Consider the following 26438-nt stretch of genomic DNA (forward strand, 5'->3'; position numbering starts at 1 on the left):
TCTCTCTCTCTCTCTCTCTATCTCTAAAGAATTTACGAGAACCGAGTTGAAACAATTATTCGTTCGTTCATAACATTGTAGAGGCATATAATATCTCTTTTAATATCAGCTACAACGTCGATCGATCGATGGAAAGTTGAGAATATTTTGTACGTTGAACTACTTTTGATATACGTGATCCATTTATTTACAGAAAGTCTACATCAAGCGGGGCACGCTATGTGCTCCTATTTATCTTTCCTTTTTAATATTTCCATTTTACTTTCGTCGATTCTCCTGTGTCCACGTTTTGGAATTAGCGAATTAAATGGCTACAATGTTTTGATATATTTATATCGATACTCTCTCTCTCTCTCTCTCTCTCACTGTCCATGTACTAGCTTCTAGTATCGTAACCGTAAATTTTGGTTCGAACATACACTTCGTATAGACATGCATTAGTTACAAACCTATATCGTATATATACCAATATATTTATATACATATATATATATATATATATACATATATATGTACATATGGATCTATTTAATGTTGTGTAGTACTGCAGCAATAATTATTATTACAATCGAACGAGTAGTATATTCTACGTTAGAAAATGTATTAATAGAAATTGTGAAATTTTAATAATTATGAATTATGAAATAAAAACAATGTAATGCGTAGTTTACTTACTCATAACATTCTTACAAAAGAGAAAATACAAAGGGAAATATTAATGTATGGTAGAGGAATCGGTTTTAAAGATAACAACTGACGATAAGATAATTCTTTATCGTTTTTTCGATATTAGATTCTACTATTCTATATATCTACGTATTTACCATTTCAATTTCTTTGTATTTCACTTTTAAAAATTTTTCAGGATTCGTCAGTATCACACAAATTCGATGTGTGCTAACCTCTTTGTCTATATATATATATCTATATATATATACGTATGTATGGCTGTATATATATATATATATATACACAAGTATATATATGCATATACCGTCCATACAGGAACGTAGCTACTAAAATCTATGTTACAAATTGTTTATTTTTTTTATTAATAAATATATATACTTTTTATATGAATACGATATGAATAATATATATATATATATATATATATAAATATAAATAACATAATTAATTGTACGAGAAAATATTTTCATTCACCATTAAATAAAATATTTGTCATAATGTGCTCATAATATTTCAAATTTTTCCGATTGGCGTTCGTTTTAGATTCTCACGACCAATCAGATTCGATCTATATTTAATCCTACTTGCGTCATTCAGATAGTGTCGATTATGTGAAATAATAAGAATTTCTTGTATACATTTAAATTATTTATTAGAATGCGAACGATTTAATGATACTTTTTTTATTATTATTATCATTATTTCAATTTTCTTTATTTTCCATAGTTCATATTTTAGCCGCTAGATGGAGCCTACGTAGCCCCCCCACCATCTTTTTATCCATTGAGTAGGACTTCTATCGTACAAACTTTAACGTTTCTCTGAGCTGCTTCTTCCTTCGCATCATAGACAAGATGGTGAGTATTTCACGTTTGTGTTTTTCGAAAACAATCCGAAGATGGTTTGAACATCCGTAAGCTAATCAATATTTATTTACTTTCAATAATAATTGATGTTTTGTGAGAATGTTTTAACGTTCATCTTAACTTAAAATAATTTCTTTTTTCTTTTTTTTTTGTTCATAATTACCTTGCCAACCAACATTGTAAATAACTTGTAATTTTTTTTTTGTCTTCTTCCCATGTGACTTTCTAACGATCAATTTCTTCATAATGCGTTTTCGATAATTTATTCGATGTTAAATAAAGGTATCTATATTTATATATTTTTTTTTAGTCAACACATAAGAAAAAGACGAGGAAGCTGCGTGGTCATGTCAGTCATGGACATGGACGGATAGGTTAGTTGTTTTCTTTGAAAAATATATTATGAGATATGAATCATTTTAAATCTTACTGTGATGCATTGTTAATCAATGAATTAATTGTTTTTATACATAGGCAAACATAGAAAACATCCTGGTGGTCGTGGTAACGCTGGTGGTCTGCACCATCATCGTATTAACTTTGACAAATATCATCCAGGTTATTTTGGAAAGGTTAGAAATTTTTAGTATTTAGAAATTAATAATTGGTAAGAGTATTTAAGAACAATAGGATAATTGTTTACTTTTTCCATAGCTTGGTATGAGAAACTATCATTTACGTCGTAACACTAAATGGTGTCCAACATTGAATTTAGACAAATTGTGGACATTAATACCTGAACATAGAAGATTGCAATATAAGCAGACGCAAGACAAAGCACCTGTTATCGATTTGGTTAAAGCGGTATGTCTCATAATTTTCTCTTTCTTAATCTTCATACGCACTTACACACACACACGCGTATACGTATACATATATATATATATGTATGCATGAATTGTTTAGATTTCTTACGAGATTTTGTTGTTTTTTCTTTTTTTATAGGGATATTACAAACTCTTGGGAAAAGGTCGTCTGCCTAAACAACCTGTTATCGTAAAGGCTAAATTCTTCAGTAAATTGGCAGAAGATAAGATCAAGGCAGTCGGTGGTGCATGCATTCTTTCCGCATAAGTTATATGTACGTATATATTATTTTTTTTTTTTCTTCATTTATTACGAGCTATATATTTGTTTTGTCGAATAAGTCAATATTATGATGATAATACGAACGGGCGGACTTAAGAGTGCGTACAACACTTGAAATAATGTAGATTGTTCTTTACTGATATACTTTTGTTTATGAACGATTGATTAAGATCCAATATTATTTTAAAAATGTTTAACAAAAATGTGTGTATTTATTTCAGGTGACTTGGTGGGTGGGTGTGGAGGGGTGGGGAGGGGAGGGCAGCGGGAATTCTCGATGCGCGCACTTCGACTGTGTACATAATGTTCTTAATAAAATCTAAAAGAAATCTAATTATAAAATAATTTATTTTCCTTTTAAGCATTCATTTTCTTTTTATTACTATTATTTATTTATAAAAACTTATTTAAAAAGTTATTTCTTTTAATTTAAAAATTAAGCTATATGAGGCGGAGGAGGTGGAATTTGCATTCCCGATGCCAACAATGCAGGAGGAGGTGGAACTGGATTGAACATTGGAGGTCTAGGGGGAGGAGGTACAGGTACCATCGGTGGTAATCCTGGTCGAATTAATGGTACTGGTGGTGGTGGAACTTTGCCAACGGATGGCTTTTCGTTCTTAAATGCAAATTGTAAAAAGAATTGTTTGGTATCTTTGTTCCAATGAGTCCAAAATTTCCCTTCTGCTTTTTCTACTTCTCTGCTTGGCACCTGTTATTACAACATTATTATCATTATAAAACTTGTAAGAAAAAAGAGAGACATGAGAGTGAAATAAAAGAGAGAATATTAAGCGTGTTTATTACCTTAAAAGCAATCGTTTCATAGGGCTCTGCAGCAAATAATAAATATTGCCATTTGCGGTCTGGCGGTTCAACTCTTTGTTCATAAGCAGACATGAATCTATGACGAGGAATGACATTGTCTGCAACCTCAGGATAATCAACTTGAAACAGGAGACTTTGCTGTCCTGATTCTGGATCTCTTTGTTTGGTCACCCTATAACCAGGTCGTCCAATTTTAACAAACTTTTTAGGTTCAACTCTTGGCTTTTCCGGTGCAAGAGTTTGGGGTGCTTCCTTTGCCTCTTTGGCTGCTCTTCTTGCTAAATTAGCTTGATGTTTCTTTCCTTGAGTATGAGCCAAATAACTTCCTTCGTTGTTGTGTAACGTAAGACAAAGTTTACACTCGTAAGAGCCTAAATGATTTTTCATAAAATACGGATCCTTGTTGAGATCGATGGTTTCTAAAGCTAATTGCCTTAACCTCTCTCGTCGATCTCTGTTACTCTCCGACCATGATGCTACACCACCACCTCCTGTTTTTCCACCGGGTCGATTTTGGAAATCCATGATGAATGTTTCTTAAAAACTTAAAAATACGAGTTAAAAAGTTTCACCAAGCTTTTACTTCTTATTTCATTCGAAAAACTTTTCCTTCCTTCGGACGAGACTTTATGGCTTCACTCATTACTCATGGTTACCAACATTATAAGTAACTCGTTTATAAAGTTATCAAATATAGTTTTCCTTCGCGTTTTCTCTTGTCCCTTTAAGTTAAAAGCTCGTCAATCAATATACGTCAATTAATATTTACGAATAATTGATTATGAATAATTTATTTCAATCTATTACATCTTTTTTATTCAATCGAGTCTTTTCGTTATTCTCTGTAGATAAAGAAAATATCTCATTTATCATATATAACAAAGGGTAATATTCTTTAGATGGCACCACCATACGTATTCTTGCATACCATATAGGTATGTACGTATATAAAACATTGGACAAAATCTGCTAGGGGAATGGCTGACTATCGAGTGTTAAGACAGCAGCGCCATATTCCCTAGATTTGGTTGAATCATTCCTTCCGGAAAATGAATTAACAATGGTATAATTATCTTTTGTATTTATGATAGTCTTTTTTTTTTTTATCACTTTGTCATTTCATTCTTATAATAAATGTTTAATAAACATTTAAATAAATCGTTCAAATGAATTATTTAGTTAATGTTTCTTTATAATCACATAATATTTTTTTATTAAATTTTGTCTTTGAAAGTTTCTAATTTTTTATTATTGCTTTTTAATATTATTTATCGACTATCATTCGATACGAATTTTTTATCACAGACATTATGTACGTATGTAATGTAAATAAATGTAACAGATATATATATATATATATATATATATACACACATATTATATAAGAAGATATTTAGCAGATGAAGCAGTAAAGATGGATGCCAAAGGTAGTTGGTATTAACTACTTCAGCCATCGGTATTGGCACACGCGAGTAGGGAAAATATATTCGCCGTTAGGATTCATGAATATTTAAGTAGGATGTAGGGGAAACCGAATTGTAATTGTACTTGCTGGTATTTGGTATTTTCGATTTCGAGTTGCTACCTACATATAAACGCGTACGTATGTAACTAAATAAATACATACGTACATGTGTGCGAACGTAGAATTCGAATTTCGTCTTAGTAGTTTCCAATTTCCAACATTCAATTTCATATTATAAAAGTTAATATTATCTACGAAATAAAAGAAAAAAAAAAAAAAGAAAAAAAAAAGAACAGAAAGAAGACAAAAAAAAACAAAAGAAAAGAAAATTAAAGAAGTACAAATAGAGAAAGAAATAATAAAAAAAGAAAAAAGAAAGAACATACTAGAGATGTCGTTCGTATTGAATAAAAAAAATAAGAGAGAAGTATCGTTTGCGGGCTAATGAAAAATTCGATTAAAAGAATTCAAATGGAATTATAAAAATGACGATTGCGGGGAATTTAAATCGGTTGAAAATTAGCAAGGGTCACACATTGACATCGTTTCGTGAGGGAAATTTTTTTGAAAGATCGGCATTAGCTCGATAGTCGTTGGTAAATCGCGTTTACAGTGTATGCTTTTATGAAGTGCGCTCTGCACGTATTCGCTCACCTTTGGATATTCTAGAAGGTACGTTTCTTTCCTATTCACGGGGCACGTGAAGAAAAAGTAGAAAATAGAAGATGGAAAGGTGAGAGCGTAAGGGCGACGTAAGAAATGGAAGGGAATTGAAAAGAGAGAGAGAGAGAGAGAGAGAGAGAGAGAGAGGAAGCATCGTTTGAGTTGAAAAAGATAGAAAGAGAGAAAAGACGAGGATGCTTCGAGACAGCATCGATTTTTAAACTTGTTCAGCCGTATATGGGAGGGGTAAAGGGCGCCCCTTCAGAATTTGTCCGATTGAAAATTTATCCGACGCGCACAGTATACCAAGTCGGTCGTATTTTCTTTTCTTTTTTCTTTTTTTTTTTTTGTCATGTTCTTTCTCTCTCTCTCTCTTTCTTTTTTCTATTCCTTTTCCTCAGGTCTTTCTTCTCCTTCTCTTTCTTCTTCATCTTCTTTCTCCACCTTCATCGTTCTTATTCGTTTACTTTGTCGTATCTCTCCAAGATTTTTCTTTCAAAGCCTATCTTTGCTCTTTCCTTTTCTCTCTCTCTCTCTCTCTCTCTCTCTTTCTCTTTCTATCTCTTTCTTTCTCATACCATCTATCAAGCACGCAACTCTTAGCTCGTTAATAATTCCTACGAGTAGCTAGAGACGGTATGAGGGATAGACAGAGAGAGAGAGAGAGAGCGAGAATGAGTGAGAAAGAAAGAGAACATGCCTCATCCTTCGGATTGCTATACATTATTTTACACTTTGGAAAATTTCAAGAAAAGTCGAACGAGAAACGAAGGAACTTTGATTGCAGAAACTTAAGAAATTTTCGTCGGCCTGGACGTTTTAGTGGCTTGCTCACAGAAAGAGTGAGAGAGAGAGAGAGAGAGAGAATAAAGTAATCCGAAAAACTAACTCGGACGGCTTAGGAATATTTAAAGACTACTGAATACATCATTGATGAGTTAGGCACCTTCTCGAGATTATTCGGCTAATTGCAACAATCTATATATAGAGAGAAAGAGAGAAAGAGAGAGAGAGAGAGAGAGAGAGAGAGAGAGAGAGAGAGAGATAGGAATAGACACAATTCGATCAAAATGTCTAGATGGTTTAAGATCGAATAAAAAAATTTTATTGGCGCGATTAAAGATGAATATGATCACTCGATCATTAGTACAAAGAGAAAGAAAAAAGAGAAGAAAAAAAAAAATAAAGTAGGATCGAGATATCTGATTCGGTTTCTCGTAAATCGTGTAAACTTTTGAAAAGAGAAAAAAAAGATAAAGGGGATCATTAATCCAAGAAAACTTTTTGTTTTCTTTAATTCGATCCACGATACACTAACGATAAGAGATACTCCTAAGATATAGTAAAAGAAGAAGAAGAAAAAGTTTCGTCTCTCATAATTGTTCGTCTCCTATCCCATAGGATTCTCTTATATGTATCGTCATATCATAAATCAATCCCCGCGTATCTGTTTTTTTCTCTTCTCTCCTTTTTATTATTTTCTTTATCCTTTTTATTTTTTTTTTTTTCTTTTTTTCCGTTTTTAAAGATATAAATCTCACCTCTCAAGCTTTCGCATTCCTATGATCGTCACTGTCTCGCTTCGAAGAATTACCCCAAGGTCGTGGACCGAACAGGCCCTCGATAAAAATGTAAAAGCGTTCCCTCGGGATCGGTCGGATAAACATAGGAATAAAATAGCCCGAGTTCTCTCGTAGAGAACTTCTTTCGAACTTTGCCGGATTTTTCGAATTTTCTTTTTTGTTTTTATTTTTCAGATATTTATTGATATCCATGCGCTTATCTAAAATAGATAAAAATAATATTAATTATCCAATTGATCTGAATAGAAGATATTACGAAAGAATCTTGTCAAATATAATTTCGATAAAATCAATGTGACGGATTCGAATTAGCCATTGTATTATTTAATAGAATCAGATATTAGATATAAAAATCGTCTCGAATAAAATAGGTTGAGTTTTTCTCGAAGAGGATTTAGTTCGTACTTCGTTGGAGTTTTAATAATTTTCTTTTCTTCTTTTCTGATTTTTTTTCGAGATATCTACGAATACTCATACACTTGCACGAATAATTTATCACGACTTCTCAAATGCTTTTAATAAAATTTCATCTAATAATAACAATCATTTTAATTGTCCTATTAATCTGAATTAATGATATTACAAAAGAATCTTGTTAAATATAATTCGACAAAATCGATTGTCTATCGTCCCGCTGGACCCGATAGACCTGAAAAGCCATTGAACTATTTAATAGAACAAGAAATTAGATGTGAAAATCGCGTCTCGCTCGAGGATAGATACTGTGATTAAAAAAGGAAGAGAAAAGAAAGAAGAAAGAAAAAAAAGAAGAAAGAAAAGAAAGAAAAAAGAAATGAGAAAGAGCAGTAGAAAAAAGATTAGTAGTCGAGGGATGGGGGAAGGAGGAGGAGGAGTTGGTTAAGAGGTAGTGCGCGCGCGCACGTGTGTGTGTGTGTGTGTGTGTGTGTGTGTGTGTGTGGAGAAAAAAAGCTACCGGTTAATCCCAGTCTCGATAGAAATTTAATAGCCGGCGATCGGATTCTTCTTCGAATGGTCCGAACTTTTCAGTGATGGTGACGGTAGCGATAGTTTGTGTGTAGTAGTAGTAGTAGTGATGATGGCGATGGTGATGGTGGTGGTAGTGATGGCGATGGTGGGGTTGCGGTCGTTTGGCAATCCATTCGGCTAGGAAGGGCACACCCTCGTCCAGAACCTGATCGGACTACCTATCTATTCCTACCTTCTGTTCTATCTCACAATCTAGAACTCTCGTACCTTCTCTCTGATATCCTCTCAAGCTAGCTCACTCCAAACCCTCACCCCTTTGTACCCTCCCACATTCGCCCATCCACCCCACCATCAGTAGCAGCAACCTTACACGATGGTCGCGGGAAACCACGTTCTGGCATGACTCCAAATTGCGTGCGAAATGATCAGAGGTAGATGAGGCCGTGGTATTGGAGTTCGAGGGGCGTGTGTAAGCCTTATAGCCTACTCAACCAATATACCTAGGTATCGAATCTACAGGGTGTCGTGAAATTATCTATCAAATATGTTGTTAATCAAAATTGATTCCTTCGTAAGAAGGAAAACAAGGACGATCCAGTTTTTGCTCTAACTTTGTTTCCTTCTGAACTTATCTTTCGACGTGCCGTTAAGGTTTCTTTTGACGAGAGATCTAGAGAGAGAGAGACATAGGTGAGATCGGGACACGTGTTGCGTCACCTCGTCGGCTCCCTACCTCTTGGAACTCGGTTATAACGAGCGAGAAACTAACGTCTCCTACCGTACACGCTCTACTTGTCTTCTTCCAATATTTATCCTAAACTTTTACGCTGTCTCTGTCCCTCTTTTTCTATCTTCCTCGTTCGCTCGCTCGTTCTCTCGTTTCGTTCCTCTTTCTCTTCCTCTCTGCCTCTCTCTCTCTCTCTCTCTCTCTATCTCAAAGTAAATCGTTACTGCGTCCGTCCAGGTTCTAGTGGTGCATCGATCGTCCAAGAAACGGAATTTCTGCCTGTAAAAGCCGTTCTTATTAATTTTTCTTTAAAATTCCTCTTTAACGCGCGTCGAATACCGCGTACGACGGTATAATTAGTTTCTCCGTATAACTTTGATATATATATATATATATATATATATATATATATATATATATATATATTTTTGTTTAAATACTTTTGTAAAGTATTTGTAAAGTATTTGTAAAGTATCATAAATAGCGTTCTGGTATTTGATTTATTAACACTCAGTTACAAGAGAATTATATGATATAGTAAAATGTTTTAGTTTCGAAGGGGTGTGTTTATAAAAAGGAAAAAAATGGAGATAAAAATCGAAAGAGTAATTAGCCGTGTATATAGTCATTGAAATAAAATATTTTTGGAAATATTTCAATAGATATAATAATTCGATATATAGACGTTCTTAATTTGACGTTGAACTTTCAAAGATATTGAGAACTCAATGTGATTTTAAAAGGACGTACCTTGGTATTTACGTACCGCGTACTTATTAGATAAGTAAATAGAAAATACATAGACACAGTAACTTACACGAATCTATATATGCATCTACATATGTACGTATGTATGTATGTACGTATATATGTAAATATATATATATATATATATATATATATATATATATATATATATATATATATATATATGTATGTATGTACATGCCGCTTTGTGTCGATTCGAGAACACGTATCCGATCTTCTCTCGTAGATATGTGTATGTATGTATATATGTATGTATGTACATTGGTTTATATACATACGTTCGCGCATGATTATTGTGACAATTTCATTTCGTAACGTCCCATAGGACGGGCAATGACTTCGTACCCCGAAACGATCCCAGGTTCCTCCGTGCTCCTGGTGCTTTTAATGCACCACTATCAGGGTGACCAGCGTCACTACGTTCGGTAAATTTCCCTTCGGGATATGTTTCGCGAATACCGAAAATCCATTTGCTATCTAAATTTCGTCTCGTCCGATCTCTTCGTTAAAGCTTTGACCTTAAATCCAAAGAAAAAAAAAAAAAAAAAAAAAAAAAAAAAGAAAAGAAAAGAAAGAAAGAAAAGAAAGAAAAAACCAAGAAAAGGAAGAAAGGGAAAATTAAGAAGAGAAAAACAGATCGATTTAATCGACGACCTTTATAAATTTTCATTAAGATCGATGAAGGAACTCTACTTCTCTAATTCTTCTCTTTTTTTTTTTTTTTCTTCTTTTTTTCTTACAAACTTTTCTCGATTCTCGAAATACGAAGAACCATCGGAGAAATATATATTCTCAAGAACGTTCGATCACGAAAATTCAACGATTAATATATGGATGTAATACAATGGAATAAAATAATTTTATTGTGGATATTTAAAATGCAGTAAGGAAAGAAAAAGAAAGTAAGAAAGATAGAAAGATAGAAATCTCCCTTCGCGATGGGCGAAAGAACGGACATTTTTCTATGATACTCGAGAGGCCAACGAGGCCTCCGGATTGATGAATTCGACGCTAGAAGAAGTTTCTCCTCTGTCGGGCACCCGTTCCTCTCTACTCTCTCACCTCTTTTCAACTAGCTTTGATCGACGTAACTTCAAAGCGAACGTGCTCGCTGTCTCATTTCAATTCTGTTTTACTTCGCCCGCATATCGATATCCTTTGTTTTTCGTCCTCCATCGTCTGGCCCGAACAGCGCCCCTTTTCTGAGATGAATTTTCTGTTCAAAGACACGATAGAGATGGATGGATCGATGGACGGACGGACGAACGGATTTATAAGCTTCGAAAAGAAAGGGGGAAAAAAAAAAAGAAAAAAAGGAAAAAAAAAAGAAAGAAAACGAAAACGAAAGAAAAGAGCAAGGCAAGTGAAACGAAGGCCTCTCTCTTTCTCTTTCTCTCTGTTAATCCGAATTTTTGGCGTCTCAAAGTATCCTCGAGTGAAAATCGAGTGAAGCGGAGAGACGAGAGAAAGGCTAATGGCGTTGGTGGTGAGGGCGAGAGAGACGGAGAGGAGTGGCCGTTATACTAATTTGGTGGGTGCTCGTTAACGACCCCTTTGAGGTCATAAGTTTTGCCGGTCGGTTCGCTCGCTCACACACAAGAGCGAGAGAAAGAGAGAGATAGATAGATAGATAGATAGGTAGATAGATAGAGAGAGAGAGAGAGAGAGAGAGAGAGAGAGAGAGAGAGAGAGAGAGAGAAAAGAGAGAGTGCGAGAGAGAACGAAATAAAATGCGATAGAACGAGAACGGGAAAGGAGGGAGAGAGAGAGAGAGAGAGAGAGAGTGAAGGGTGAAAACGTGTGTGCGCGTTTCGCGGGACATACTCGATGTCCTTTTCATCCCCCTACTACGTAGTTACCGGCCGGTAGAGCGCACTCTGCTAATCGCGATCGCGTTCGGCTAAAATTCGCCAAGTTTCGTACGTTTCCGTGAAAAGCGCGCCGGATCGACGGACAAAGTCGCGCAAGCTCTGTCGCGCATGCTCAATGAAAATCTGCGCGCCGCTTGAGCGTCGAACTCACCCTCTTTTTCTCTTTGTCCCTCTCTCTCTCTCTCTCTTTCTCTATCATCCTATCTCTCTCTCTCTCTCTCTCTCTCATCACTCTTCTCCCCTACCTCTTCCACCATCCCAAAACCCCCTACCACTTTCATACCTCCCACTAAAATTTCCTAAGAGAAGTGGTGGGGATGAGAAACGTGCTTGTCACGGATGCACTCGGCAAAGAGACGACGGAGAAACGCTTCAGTAAGCGCCGCGAGCTCGACGTGGTTGGACGTTTTGCTCTCGGTTCTCTTTTCGAATATCATTTTAATACGAATTTATATCCCATTCTGTTCGTCGTTCTTCTATTTGATCTTTTTTTTTCTCTCTCTTTCCTTCTCTCTCTCTCTCTCTCTCTCTTTTTCTGTCTGCCTCTCTCTCTCCCTCTCTTTCTTTCTCTCTCTTTCACTTTTTTTTATTTTTCTTATTCTTATTTTTTTCTTTCTTTTTCTTCTTTCCTCTTTCCTATCTTCTTTTATGCGGTTCACGTTTTATCCGTTGCTTTCGAATCTACGTTTAAAACAGTTAGAATTTTTATTTTTTTGTTACTTATTTTTATCTTCTATCTTATTTATTTCGTTTAATTTAATTTAATTTAATTTAATTTAATTTTATTTTATTTTATTTTCTTTCATATCATTGTATTTATTTTTATTTCCCTTTAATTTATTTTAATTTATTTTATTTCATTTTACTTTATTTTATTATCTTCCTATTTTTTATTTTCTCTCTCATTTTTAATAAATAATTCCTAGTGTTACGAATTTACGCGCGTGAAAAATTATCGATCGATCTTATCGATCCTGTTGTCGATATTATTAATGAAATCGATCCGTGAACGTTGCGAACTCTCTTATATTTCGGTAATTGATTCGAAGTAAAGAAAAAAAGGAAACAAGAAAAGAAAAAAGAACAGAGAAAAAGAAATAACGAGTAAATAAAAAAGTTTTTTTAAAAAGAAAAAGAAGAAGAAGAAGAAGGAAAGGGAACAAAAAGAAGAAGAAGAAGAAGAAGAAGAAAGGGAAAAAAAAAGAAAGAAGGAATTAAGAGAGATATGAGAAAGTGTTTTATAGTGGTAAGCCGAACGAAAAGGATCGTGAAAGAAGAGTCGAGTTAAAGGAAAGTAAAGGATTGAAGATAAAAAAAGAAATAAGGATTTGATATAAAGTAGAAGAGAGAGAAAGAGAGAGAGAGAGATAGAAGAGAGATAGAAAGAGAGAGAGAGAGAGAGAGAGAGAGAGAGAGAAAGAGGGATAGAGAAAATCGACTCTAGATCTCTTCTCTTCGAAGTTGCACGGGCTTATCCGTAGAAAGATATAGAGCTTGGAGAATCGGTTTACGATAGAAGGATTCCTCGGAAAGAGATCGAAGCCGATTAACGCGATCGTCTGTAATTAGCGATCGTAAAGGCTCCACTCGGGTGTTCTGAATCTGCTTTCGTGACCGATCGTTTCCTACGAGAAAAGGTGGGCGACCGAGTCGAGGAGGGAGGAATAGTTCACAGTTCGAAGGAGGCGAGTAAGGGGAAGGAGAACAAAAAGAAAGAAAAAAAAAAGGAAAAAGAAAAAAAGGAAAAAAAAAACGAAAGAGATAAAAAGTACAGTGAATTTGGAGCTTGGAAGGTGTGAGATCTATCTGATTCGATCTGATCGAAGTTCGAAGAAGGCCATTGCGAACCCCTTTCTAACGAATTACAAGCGTCTTCGTCGCTGCCACCCCCGCCGCCACCACCCCTGCCGATCTCGTTCGCCTATGTTCGTCCCCCGTGAATCGAACAATCGATGGTTTTCAAACGCAAACTTTAAGAAGATGCATTTGCAAGGAAAAAAGTGAGAACTCCGTTCAGTGTTCCCCTTTCTTTCACTGATCCTTTCTTTTTTTCTTCTCCATTCCTTTTTTTTTTTTTTTTTTTTCTTTCCCATCCTTCCCCAACGATTTCCGCGACGCGACGCAAAGCAAAGCGACGATTATTACAGTTCACCTTAAATCGTCGTTTATTTGCGTTTATCTGCGAATCTCGCCATTCTTTTGATATCGTGATATTCATCGTCAAGAAAAGGAGTTGCCGATAGAGGAAGAACAAAGATGTGCCCTAGCCGTTCCCTTCTACTTTTTTACGTCCTCGGTGTCTTCTTGATCATAAATGGTAAGTTGATTTCTTTCTTTTGCCTTTCTTTTCTCTTTTTTTTTTTTTTTTTTTTTTTTTTAGGTATTCTTCTTCTCTTTTTCTCTTTTACCTTTTTTTGTTTTTTTTTTGTTTTTTTTTCTCTCGTCCCTTCCCAATTCAACGATTAAACTTGAAATATTATTAATGGATAATATTTTTTATATCGTCAAATGCGTACACGTCCACGTTATGATCATTTCCTCGTTGTTCCTACTAGAAAGGTATATATATATATATATATATATAAAAGAAGGAAAGAAAGAAATAAAAAAAGAATTCTCTCTCTCTCTTTCTTTTCATCACTTTTCGTGTCACCCTTTCTCTCTCTCTCTCTCTCTCTCTCCCTCTCTGTTTCTCTTTCTCTGTCTCTCTGTCTCTCGATGGACGAGTGCCATGGAGAGCAACCGAAAGAGGGGTTGGAAAATGGTGCAAAAAGCTGAACGGCGACTACGCGGGAACATGTCGGTTTTATACGTCGACAGTTTTTACGGGCGCGTTGCCGCGTGTCAGCGGTCGTAATCTACGTGTTGAAATCGAGGATGATGGAGAGAGATCGACGAAAAAGTCGAGGGAGAAAAAGGGCGGGAACAGAGAGAGGGAAAGAGGATAGGTTGTATACATTGAAGAAGGACAGAAAGTGAGGACACTAGATTTCCTTTGGTGGGAGGACTAGGGACAGGAGTAAAAATGAAATAAAGAAAAAACAACAAATACGAAAAACAATACACACACACACACATACACACACGTAGAAAGAAAATAGGAAGAAGTGCAAGAAAAATATAATAAAAAAAAGAAAGTAATAGGATCCAAGGGTGTCAAACATTGTGCATAATTGTGGCTTTTTTTTGTGGCAATTTGAGAAGTAATGAAGTGGTATAAAAATATCGGACAAAAGAAATGGCAATTTTTGTTTAGCGTTTGGAAAGATTGAAAATGGAACAATGCAATAATGCCAAAAGAATCGTTTGAAAAAATTCAAAAGAGGGAATATGCACTGGATATTCATTTAGCTCATTCGTTTTTTTCTATGTTACGAAATTTTTTTCTTTCATATTCTTTCTCCAATTTCGAGGGTCAACTTGTATTTGATTATAATTGAAAATTAAACGTTTCAATTGTCAAGAATTGTTTCTATAAAAAATGTTGGACCTTCATTATATTATTACAAAGGAATGCGCTATCCGGATAAGATTTAATTTCTTATTAATCTGCTAAAATGATAATATTATTCTAAGCGTTTTATTTTCATTTCTCTTTTTTCTTTTTTTTTTTTTTTTTTTTTCTATTTGCTAAAGTCGTAATCGTGAAAAAGATAAGGTCATCGATTCTATCGATCGTGAAAGAATATTAATCGTATTAATGATCTAGCTTACATATTGTAGTCTCCAAGTAAATAATCGATATGAACGAGTTATGAATTATATCAATGAAATGTGGAAGTTCTTATTTAACGTTAATGGGATCGAAATGAAGAACAATTTATGAACATTCGAACTTTCAGGTTGAATGGCGAAATTTCGCCACTTTTTTGTCTTTTTTGTCTACTTTCTAATAATATTTCTCTCTCTTTTTCTCTTTTTTTCCTTTTCTCTTCTATTTTTTTTCCCTCTTTTTTTGTCGACGAACTTTTTTTTTTGCCAGCGAAATTTCGCATGAGAATCACTCGAGGTTAAACGTATCGAAAAATGTTCGCATTTTTCGCCGCTTACACGACGACGAAATTTTCCGTCCGTCCGACTCGTTGCTCTCTTTTTTATTTATTTTTTTTTCTACTTTTTTTTTTTTTTATTTTCTGTTTTGAATTTCTTTTTTTTTTACCTTTTTTCTTTTTTTTTTTTTTTTATTAGTCTTTTTTATTACATACACGGCAATTAATTTCGTTCTTAATATTGTCCCCGTTGCAAAGATTATTCACCCGCGATGAAAAGTAAGACGCTAAAAGCGGCGTTTCGTTGAAAGCGAAAGACCAACTCGTACCTTTAGATTTATCTGCAACGTGTTGCGTCCTTGCTTTATGCAATAATCGACGCAACGTTCAACGAATAAACTGAACGAACTGAACTGAACTGAACGAACGAACGAACGAACGAACGAATGAACGAACGAACGAACGAATGTATGAACTATGCATTTACCAAATTGCATACGAGTTTTCAACGATCCTACTGTATAATAATAATAATAATAATAATAATAATAATAATAATAATAATAATAACAACAATTATTATTGTTATTGTTATTGTTATTATTATTATTATTATTATTATATTCTAATTATTATTACTATTTGATACCAGCTCGATGAGTTTTATATACCGTTCCACCCTTCGAGTCCCCCTTCTCTGACCCTTTTCTACCCCCTTACGGGATATCGAGCGGAAATTAGCATTTTAGATACATACGGAATGAGTTTCGGCCGATTGTATACGCGTTAGCCCATCCTATAAACGACGAACAACATCACGATAGGTAGGAGGTACGTGCTAATTTAAATATGCCTCTTGCACGTTAATTAACGTGTATACCGAGCGAGGAGAGGGAGGATAGATAGGGGAAGGGAGGGGGAAAGCTTTTATTAAATTCGTAAAAGGTAAATATCGCTATATATACGTACATATATATATAAGAGAAAATGAAAGTACATTCGATTTTGATAATGAACATCTATATCTATGTGTATCAATTTTCATTAGGTAGATAAATAAGTGTACGCTAAGAGATGATTGGAAAAAATTGATTGATAGAAATGATCGATCATTTTATTTGAGAAAAAAAAAAAATGTCGTAATCATCCAAAGAGTATGTTTTCTATTTGTCTGTCTCTCTCTCTTTCTCTTTCTTTGTTTCTTTATTTCTATTTGTCTCTTTTTTATTTTCTTGTTTTTTTCGAGATACTATTCGTTCGATTCGCGAAACGTGAAAAATGGCGGTAGAAAGGAGCACAAGCAGCACATTTTCGATGTTACTAAAACGTATACGTAGTAGGATACATAGCTGGCAAAATGCGCTCGTACAAACATCCCTGGGCTGGACGAGGATCGGGTCAATGGGCATAAAATGAGCGCTTATTGCCAACAAAAGCTTCGCACGATCACTGTTGGAAATTGACTTGTCCGCGTTTCATACTGAGTCCACTGGAGAGATTTCGAGAGGAACGGTATCGAAAAGGTATTCTGTACCCTCTTCCCCCCTCCCCCTCCCCTTACTCTCCTGTAACCTGTTCCCATACCTTCTATTCCCTCCCACTCTTTCCCGCTTGCCATCATTACCACCATCACCACCACCACCACCATCACCATACCGTTCGTTAAAACTAACTGCTATGTCTCGATTCCAATGAAAGCTCGTATAGTCGGCTGTCCTAATCGATGATTATTTCATTTACTAATCCCGAATGAGAAAATCAATCGACTGGAAGAGACTAATGTTTTGTATATACAACGCGATATTATCCTTCTATCGTTTCATCCATTTATTTAGTTATTTCTTTGGTTATCTTTGTGGACGCCTTATAAGCGATAATATCTATTTATATACATCCTCTGATTACATTTTTATTTCTATTTGTTTTGTTTATATATATATATATATATATATCATTCTTATTCCATTTCGATTTAATAATTGGCGAAATAATTTGCGTGCAATTTTTTTTCTTCTTCCTTTTTTTTTCTTTCTCTATAATTACGCCAATAATTTCTATTGATTTTGCGCAATTTATTTATAATTGAAGATCTGTCAACTGATTATTAAAAAAAATTATATATATATATATATATATACATATATACGCAGAGAAAACGCTAATTATATTAATAAATCATTTTTGAAAATTATAAATTGCGAATGTTTAATTATAAAAAAAAGAAAAGAAGAAAGGAAAAGAAAAATAATAAATAATTAGAATTTTATTTGTTTTTGAGAATGATTTACGTTGGGATCAATATATGCGAGGGTCATTAAAATCAAATAGATCTTCCTCGATCGATTCTTAACTATAGAACGAAGCCGGTATACCCTACTGTCTACGATTCCCGCGAGTTACAAGGGCTGTTGTCGCTAATAGCGGGTAGGATGCTAACGAGGATGAGTCTCGAATATGTATACGATACACACACGATTAACGTACGAGTCTTCTTTAATAGCTACGTGTTGGACTATGGTGCGACGTACCGTCAATCACTATGATTGAAAGTTCGGACGAACGGCGAATAACAATTCGTCTAAAATGACTGACGGCCCTTTACACAAGCTCGCTAACGCAATCTTCCCTTTTGTCGATAACGCTAACGCGTGTAGTATTAGCATGATGTCCTACGATAGTTCTTTTTATTTTATTTATGTTTTTTTTCTTTTTTTTTTATTATTATTTCCTTAATACTCTATTTCTCTATCTATCTCTAATTTTCTATGTATGTGTATATATATATATATATATATATATATTTTGAGAAATGTTTTATAATTAAATATTGCAACAGGACAGCAGAATTGTCTTTTTTATTTTTATTTCTTTTTATTTAATTATTCTTATCTCTCTCTCTCTTTTTCTAATTTTCAATATATCAGGTTAGAAAATAAATAACGTCGAAATTTTCAATATTTTATATCTAAATAAATGACACTGTATTCGATAATTCTTTTTATTAAGAATTTTTATTGAAAAATAACTTATTGACCAAGTTATTACTATAGACTAAATCAAATACAATATTATTGTATAATATATTACACAATATAGTGTTGTTTATTTACATATGTACGTATAATATGCTAAAAATTTTGACTTAATTTATTTTTTGCTAACTAATCTAGAAAGAGAGAGAGAGAGAGAGAGAGAGAGAGAGAGAGAGAGATAGAGGAAATCATAGTTAAATATTATATACAATTATAATTATTTAGTCAAGAATTTATCATTAATTAAAATTATTTTATTAGTCTAGTATATCGTACACATATAAATTAATTAATAATCTATGAAGATAATAGAAACTAGATCAGTTTAATAATCAAAAGTATTTATAGTTACTCTAACTAATAATTCCAATATTAACTTGTTTATCAATCTATTAAATCTGATTCGTTATTATTATATCATGTTCGTTTAAAGGAGTATGTCAGTACGATGTCAATTTCTCGACACTTTCGAGGTTATCGACGATCGGGGATACCTATGTATATCTATAATATCTCTCAGGCTCTATTTAGCGAACCGTAGACAGTTCGATTGATGTCGATTAAGCTAGCGTAAATCCACGTTAGCTAGAATAGAAGGCTATAGAATGTTTAAGCTACTAACCCTTTAGTTTTCATACTAAAATCGTATTAGCCTTAGCTCGAAGTAACGTGAATACTTAAATACGTAAGATCGATACTTCTCTTATCTCTTTTACATGTTCATCCATTTCAATTTATATATACATATATATATATATATATATATATACATTTTTTTTTTTAATATATTATGTATTTTAATAAAATTAATTTTAATGTAATACATATATTATATATCACTGTACATATATATATATTATATATTAATATATACATATATATATATATATATAATATATATATATATAATGTCGGAAGTGATTTTATCCAATAAGTAAGGCACCAAGGAAAATCGCTTTATCTAGGAAACTCATTTATTCTCGAAGGTTATTTTAGAGTTAAGAAGGAGAGCCAGAGTCTCCTCGTCGAAAGATGTTTCTCGCGATAATACGCGATAGTCGGGATAGTTATAATCGACTCTAGGGACTTCTAAGAGTAAAATATATCTGTAGTACTCTCTTACCGAGCTTCTTTGGAGATTCATTTCTTCGAAGGGCTTTTGATCTGTCTTGAAAATCGTACTTAACGTTGCTACCTTCGTGTTTAACTATTGATTTTTATCACATGCAACCTTGAGAATTGTACTCTCTTTAGACGAACACTTTTCAATGATCTTTTCGTATTTTATTTATTTACTCAGATATTTTATTTTTTTTAAAGATTCAAAAGACACTTTTACGATCAATTATCTATTGAAATCATTATTTGCAATTATTTTTCTTTTTTTTTTTTCGGGGGTAGAGAGAGAGAGAGAGAGAGAGAGAGAGACAGAGAAGGGTGAATTTTGTTTTTACGTAAAAAAAAAAAAAAAAAAAGTAAAAAGAAGTAATATGATTTTATGATAAAGTATAGATATAGAGCGATACGATTTTATGATAAATAATAAGTAATGTTTATCAATTTTTATAAACTTATGCGTATAGGTCCTTCGTAGATAAAGGCTTTAAAACATTTCTCTTCACTCTACCTTTTTCCATCGAAGCAATGAGAATTTATCGCTCGTTATCTTCGACTACGAGATCCTTTCATTAGAGGAAAATTTAGGATGGTGTGTGGTGCGGTGCAGTGCGATGCGGTGCGGTGCGGTGCGATGCGGTGCGGTGCGGTGCGGCGCGATGCTTGTAGTCGAGAGCACGAACATGGGTAAAACGATGATCTAAATTCCGTTTACATTCACCGAGGAAGGTAGAGAACGATTATGGTGTGTTTTATCGATGATACATCGTACCATCCTGATTCCCTTTGAATAATTTCTTATTTTTCTAAGAGAAGTTAAGGGTTATATATATATATATATATATACACACACACACACACACACACATACATATATATATATCGTATCGTAGTTATATCACTAGATTGAATTTAAAATGAGAATTAAATCGAATGATTAATATTAAATCTATTTTCTTCGGGTTCTAGATCGATTAATTTGAAAATAATAAAATTAATTAATATAAAACTGAGAACTTTGATTCTTTTTTTTTTCCCTTTTTTTCTTTTTCCTTTCTTTCTTTCTTTCTTTTATTTTGATAGGCAAACATTTTTGTTCTCTTACGTTTTCTCTATATATCGCAAGATAAAAAGAAGAAGAAAATGAAAGAGCGAATAGATTTGTAAGCGTGATTTTTTTTCTTTTCCTTCTTTTTTTTTTTTTATTATCGGATAAACATTTTTTTTCGTATGTTATTTATATACGAAAAACAAAAGCAAAGAAACTTCATGAATACATCAAAGATGTTTCTTTATGCACCTTCCCTTACATAAATATGTATTACTATCATTCAGAGATATTGACATTGATATCGTTTCATTTAAACAAAAATAAGTAATAATATGATTACTTGTGTGTAATTCTTTTTTCTTTTTGTTGAATAAACAGATTTTTTTTTTATTATTATATCAAAAAAAAAAAAAAAAAAAGAGAAAAAAAAGAAAAAACAAATAAATAAATAGATTGTAAATGCTTAATAAATATGTATTATTATCGTTTAAAGAGACTTATGTGTATCTATATAATTGTGGTTAAATAAAAATAAGTAAAAAAGATAAGTAAAAATGTTATCATTCTCTCTCTCTCTCTCTCTCTCTCTCACTCTCTCTCTCTCATTTTCTTACTCCTTCTCTGTCTATTAGAGAATAAAAAATTTATGTCAAGTCTTGTGAAATGTTCTCTAACATGAGAGTTAGCAAGCTCCCAGGGAAATTCGGTGGACAGTAGCATTCACGGAAGGCAGCTACGCTTAATAAAGTTTTAAAGAACCACAGAGCCACGAGGTTAAGGGTGACCTTTTTGTAGGAGCCTCGGAGAGCGTACAGAGCTCGGATACAGGAAATTCTGCTAATATGAGGTTTTTTAAGCTCAGAGAAACCTTTGCTTCTTTCTTTCTTTCTTTCTTTCTTTCTTTCTTTCTTGTCAAGGAATTTCAGTCTTCTTTCTCTCTCTCTCTCTCTCTCTCTCTCTCGCTCTCTTATCTCATTGTATGTATACGTACATTTATATCTTTACTATCGTGTAAACATAATAATAATTTAAGCAATAATACGTACTACTCCGCTGCTTTTTTTTACACAATATTTTCTATTGAAAAAAAAAAAAAAAAAAAAAAAATTCGGTGTTTTCCATAGTGATATGAATAAACCTATTAATATTCTTCATCGTCGATAATTTCTAATACTTTATATCTTAGGTGAATGAAGCTATATAATGTATATTTTTTTGTTTCTTCGCATTGAAAATTCAATTGAGAAAAGAAAAAGGATAATGTTTAAATGAAAATATACATTTAATAATTTTATTGTTATTATATTGTTTTTATAGAAGAAAAATCTTTAGTATTTTATATCTAAACAAATAACACACACACACACACACACACACACACACACATATATATATATATATATATATATATATAAAATTTTTACAATAGTTATATCGATTTGTTCTCGAAAAATGTATTTCATTTCTAGTTAAATTGGAAATCGTTGTTTCGATTGAGATATCGATCGTATATATTGAAACAGTATGTTCAAAGGACGATCATCGGTATATTTTATTTTCCTTATTATATCCACATCTCATTTTATATTTTCTAGAAACAGGAAGAGAAGTAAGAAGCTTTTCCATGCGAAGTTCGAGATAAGGTTACTAGGGTGAAGAGAAAATAGTACTCCTAAAATTGTCATCGCGTAGCTCGTAGACGATCCTACGTAGACATTGAAAAAGAGACAGAGAGAGAGAGAGAGAGAGAGAGAGAGAGAGAGAGAGAGAGAGAGAAAGAGATCGAGTAGATCTGCCAGAAAAATTGTCGCTTTTAAATAGCCGTAACGTTTCCCATTCGACGTTCTCGTTTTTCCAACTTTTCACAGTTAACGAGAATCAACTGAAAAAGGAAGAGAGAGAGAGAGGGAGAGAGAGAGAGAGAGAGAGAGAGAGAAACAGACGAAGATTTTGTTTAATGATCTTGCGATTATTATTACGAGGATAGTTATAAAAAAAAGAAGTGGATGACTTTAGTTACGTTCGTTCGAATCAGACTTGATCGTCCATTTAATTGCATCAATTTTATTTCGAAATTACCTTTCCCCGAAATCTACCTATCTATCTATCTATCAATCTCTCTCTCTCTCTCTCTCTCTCTCTCTCTCTCTCTCTCTCGTTCATGTTCTCGTTGAAGTTATGTATAGATTTACGAGATTTGCAATTCGAATTTTTTTTTCCTTCGACAATTTCGATAACATCGAGATGAACGATCCGATTTGTTTCGAGATCGAGTTTGAGTTTGGTTAATGATAAAAAAAATAAAAAAATAGATAGAGAGAGAGAGAGAGATCGGATTATTATCGCAAGTGTAGTATAATAAGGATTTCTCAAGAAGGTAGTAAGGAATGTTTGGCTATACGTGACTGGAATTTTCTACTGCGGAACGCTCGAATTACTTTGACAAACTTCCTCGTCTACGTGTTTTGGTCTTGATGGAAAAGACGTGCTCGTTAACGTTGGAAACCTTTGTCCTAGAGAGTATTTATATATCGAACGGCAAGTATTAACTCAATTTTATTCGTTTACCCTAACAAATTTTTTTCTTTATTCCTATTTTTATATCTCCGATAATTCGAATACCAAGAGCTAAAACTCTCTCGAATTAATTAGATAAAAAGATTTATTTTAGATATATTCTTTTTATATATGTATATGTATATATATATATATATATATATATATTTCGTAAAAATAATCTTTTTTTCCTCTCTATCTCTCTCTTTTTTTATTTTCTTTTCTTACGAACGATCGAACGTCAAGATGAAATTTTCTAATTACCGAGAGCCATTTTCTAATTTTGTTCGACATCGATAATGCGATCAAATAAATACGTATCGACTACACACATACACATACACACACACACACACACATACTCATATAATGCAATGTGCTATCTCGCTGCTAATAAGTTTCGAATTTGTTCGGATTGCTTCGGGAAAAAGTTAGAGGTAGATATAAAGAAAGAGCCGAAAATATATATATATATATATATATATATACGATTGTACGATTGTACACATAGATATATATAAATCTAGAAAGTGCTTTCTTATAAAGTGTCACGAATTTGTTTCAATGGTAGATTTCGTTAAATATAGAATCGATTAAAAATAATAATCATTTCTTTTACGTTATAAATAATAAGATGAACATGATTGTATAAGTAATGTTATCGAATATTAATTTTAATCAAGTGTTAAGATAAAACAGAAAAGATAGAAAAAGAAAAAGGAAAAAAGAAAAAAAGAAACGAAAAAAATGTTTACTATCTAACAACTACGAGAATGTTTACACTTTATTTTTTTTTTTTTTTATTAACCTTTAGAGACTACAGTTTTTAGGGACAGAGTTTCACACACACATATATATATATATATATATATATATATATATATATATATACGTGACTATTATATTACTTACTTATGTATATACATACGTATTTACCAGAAATGACAAAGATCACAGTGAAGTTATATATAAGTTTAAAACCCTATTGTCAGGGGTGTGAGCTCTCTCGTTCTATATCGGTTGGCACTCGGACGAGTCGAGTAAGTTTTCCCGCCGAAAAGTCTAGAAAACAATGGAAGATAGGGGAGGGAAACTGCGCTTACTCAGTTCATCCCCACCCTTTCTTCTCACTCTCTCTCTCTCTCTCTCTCTCTTTTTCTACCCCTCTCTCTCTATCTCTCTCTCTCTCTACTTCTACCTCTCTTGCCACAGCTCGGACAGCTCTGCACTTCCTCTTCGAGAAACTTTGGCGATGTCTAGTCGCCTGTCTGCCTGCCGCCGATAGCGAGTTTACATCTAAGATAGTTTCAAATCTTCTTCGGTATCTATATGCTTACTTTTATTTCTGACGTCACCTTTACGACTTCTCGACTTCTCTCTCTCTCTCTCTTTCTCTGTCTCTTTCTGTTGATATCATTGTACGTATCTAGCTTTATCCATTTTATACATATTAAGTTTTTCATATCACAATCGAATCTTTCTCTTTTATTTATTTATTTATATATATTTTTTCTTTCTTTTTTCTTTTTCTTATTTTGAATATTATTTCTGAACGTAATACGAGATATAGCCAGTCGGCTGAAGGCATGAACAGATTTTATCTCTTTTCTATTGATATCATTATACATTTGTATGGTTATCAATTTTATTTATGTTAAATATTAGATATCAGCATGTATTTTTCGTTTTTCTGTTCTTTTTTTTTGCTTTTTCTCTTTTTTTTTCTTTTTTTTTTTTCTTAATAATATTGTTTCTGAACGTAGTATAACATATAGCCAATGCGGAATTGAAGTGGAAAGGATGGCTTCATCTCTTTCTATCTCTTTCGTTCGTATCTCTATTGATTTTATTCATATTAAATATTAGATATCAACAAATATCCTTCTATTTATTCTTTTTTCCTTCTTCTTTTTTTTTCCCTTTAATATTATTATTTCTGAAGGCAATATGAGACGTAGCGGAGCCATGGAAGGTGTGTGTGTGTGTGTGTGTGTGTGTAAGGGGAAGGAAGGGGGCGGTGAGAAGGAGGTAGGGTTAATAAATGGGGTTTGCTTCTATCTATTTATTTTCTTCCTTATCTCTTGATCTTTCACGTTAAATTTTCGTTCCATTTTTCAGAAAGTCGAAACGTGTCGGATACTTTTTATATTTTTCATTTATTTTCGTCGGGCAAATAGCATGCTCACTCACTCTCTCTCTTTCTCTCTCTTTTTATATATATATATATATATATATATATATATATATATTTTTTTTTTTTTTTCTATTTTTCTCGCTCGAGAAACCGTTTGCTTTTCTTTCACGAATTAGGAGAAAGTTTCCGAGACAAACTGAAAAGTTTTCTCCGTTTGTAAAATCTAAACTGGGATCTTAGTTCGTTGTTAGCTCATCCGAAAATAGTTCGACCTTTTTCCTTCTCTCTCTCTCTCTCTCTCTCTCTCTCTCTCTCTCCTTCCTTCCCTCCCTCTTCGCCCCCTCTCTCTCTCTTCTTCTTCCTCTACCACCGTTCTTCATTTTCTTTTTCTTTCTTTTTTTTTTGTATTTTTACTATTTTTTTTCTTTTTTCCTTTTTTAAGAGGTATCGAAAAAAGAAACCCTTAAGAGCTATGACCTACTTTCAACGAACGAAACGATCCATTTTTCGAATCCTTAATTTGTTCCTAAAGCAAAATCTGATATCTGTAAAGATTCGAAAAATTCCAATTATTTCGTTATAATAAATATTATTAAATTGATATCTCCAATTGGTATTAACGTAGATAATAACATATCCTTTGATTTTAAATGTTAAAACTAAAAATAATATAGTATGTACGTACGTACATTGGTATATTAGGATCTTTCAATCCGATCTTCATGGAATGCCGTTAGATATTAGATATGACGGATGATTGCGAAGAAATAAGATCGATCCTTCCAGTGCCGTACTCTTTGGCTTTTCGCAAAACTTTCTGATTTTCTACGAAGAAGAAGAAGAAGAATACTCGGCTCGACGACAGCTCGGCGATTGATCAAACGGAAGGAAGAGATCTTGTAAGAGCTTGCACACGAGAAAAATCAAAAGAGAAAGAGAGAGAGAGAGAGAGAGAGGAATAAAATCATTTAGACGTTCTACGAGAGATGAAAGAAGCTGACTGAGTGGTAAAACTTTGATAGATATGGCCTTACACAAACACGTAACTTCCTATATTCATTT

At 33.3% G+C, this 26438-nt stretch overlaps 3 protein-coding genes across 7 annotated transcripts in view; 2 read left to right on the forward strand and 1 right to left on the reverse strand.

Moving 5' to 3' along the window:
* Positions 1 to 1461: 1461 nt before the first annotated feature.
* On the forward strand, positions 1462 to 2979 carry LOC124425132 (60S ribosomal protein L27a). The gene is made up of 6 exons (XM_046965046.1): positions 1462 to 1547; positions 1867 to 1930; positions 2031 to 2128; positions 2211 to 2360; positions 2502 to 2637; positions 2867 to 2979. The coding sequence occupies exons 1-5, from the start codon at positions 1545 to 1547 to the stop codon at positions 2628 to 2630; spliced, it is 444 nt and encodes a 147-aa protein (XP_046821002.1). The 5' UTR covers positions 1462 to 1544; the 3' UTR covers positions 2631 to 2637; positions 2867 to 2979.
* Positions 2980 to 4284, reverse strand: LOC124425131 (splicing factor 3A subunit 2). The gene is made up of 2 exons (XM_046965045.1): positions 3453 to 4284; positions 2980 to 3357 (listed from the first exon to the last, which is right to left on the reverse strand). Exons 1-2 carry the CDS (start codon positions 3996 to 3998, stop codon positions 3082 to 3084), a joined length of 822 nt encoding a protein of 273 aa, XP_046821001.1. The 5' UTR covers positions 3999 to 4284; the 3' UTR covers positions 2980 to 3081.
* Positions 4285 to 11837: 7553 nt separating this feature from the next.
* Positions 11838 to 26438, forward strand: part of LOC124425111 (carbonic anhydrase-related protein 10) — a 188888-nt gene continuing 174287 nt past the window's right edge. The window contains exons 1-2 of one of the 5 annotated variants that reach the window (XM_046964989.1): positions 11838 to 12193; positions 12425 to 13815. In XM_046964989.1, coding sequence (XP_046820945.1) covers positions 13755 to 13815 — 61 coding nt within the window. In that variant the 5' untranslated portion in view covers positions 11838 to 12193; positions 12425 to 13754. Of the gene's footprint in view, positions 13816 to 26438 lie in introns of all 5 variants that reach the window. The other 4 variants (XM_046964990.1, XM_046964988.1, XM_046964991.1 and 1 more) reach the window with 4 other exon arrangements.

Source organism: Vespa crabro, chromosome 6 (genome assembly GCF_910589235.1).
Source record: "Vespa crabro chromosome 6, iyVesCrab1.2, whole genome shotgun sequence".
Lineage (NCBI taxonomy): Eukaryota > Metazoa > Arthropoda > Insecta > Hymenoptera > Vespidae > Vespa > Vespa crabro.

Excerpts from the sequence above, each read along its gene's own strand:
- LOC124425132 (XM_046965046.1), top strand. Across the intron at positions 2,129-2,210 it reads ATCCAGGTTATTTTGGAAAG|CTTGGTATGAGAAACTATCA; the intron begins GTTAGAAATTTT and ends CTTTTTCCATAG. Across the intron at positions 2,361-2,501 it reads TTATCGATTTGGTTAAAGCG|GGATATTACAAACTCTTGGG; the intron begins GTATGTCTCATA and ends CTTTTTTTATAG.
- LOC124425131 (XM_046965045.1), bottom strand. The coding sequence starts at position 3,998 with ATGGATTTCCAAAATCGACCCGGTGGAAAAACAGGAGGTGGTGGTGTA. Across the intron at positions 3,358-3,452 it reads ATGAAACGATTGCTTTTAAG|GTGCCAAGCAGAGAAGTAGA; the intron begins GTAATAAACACG and ends TTGTAATAACAG.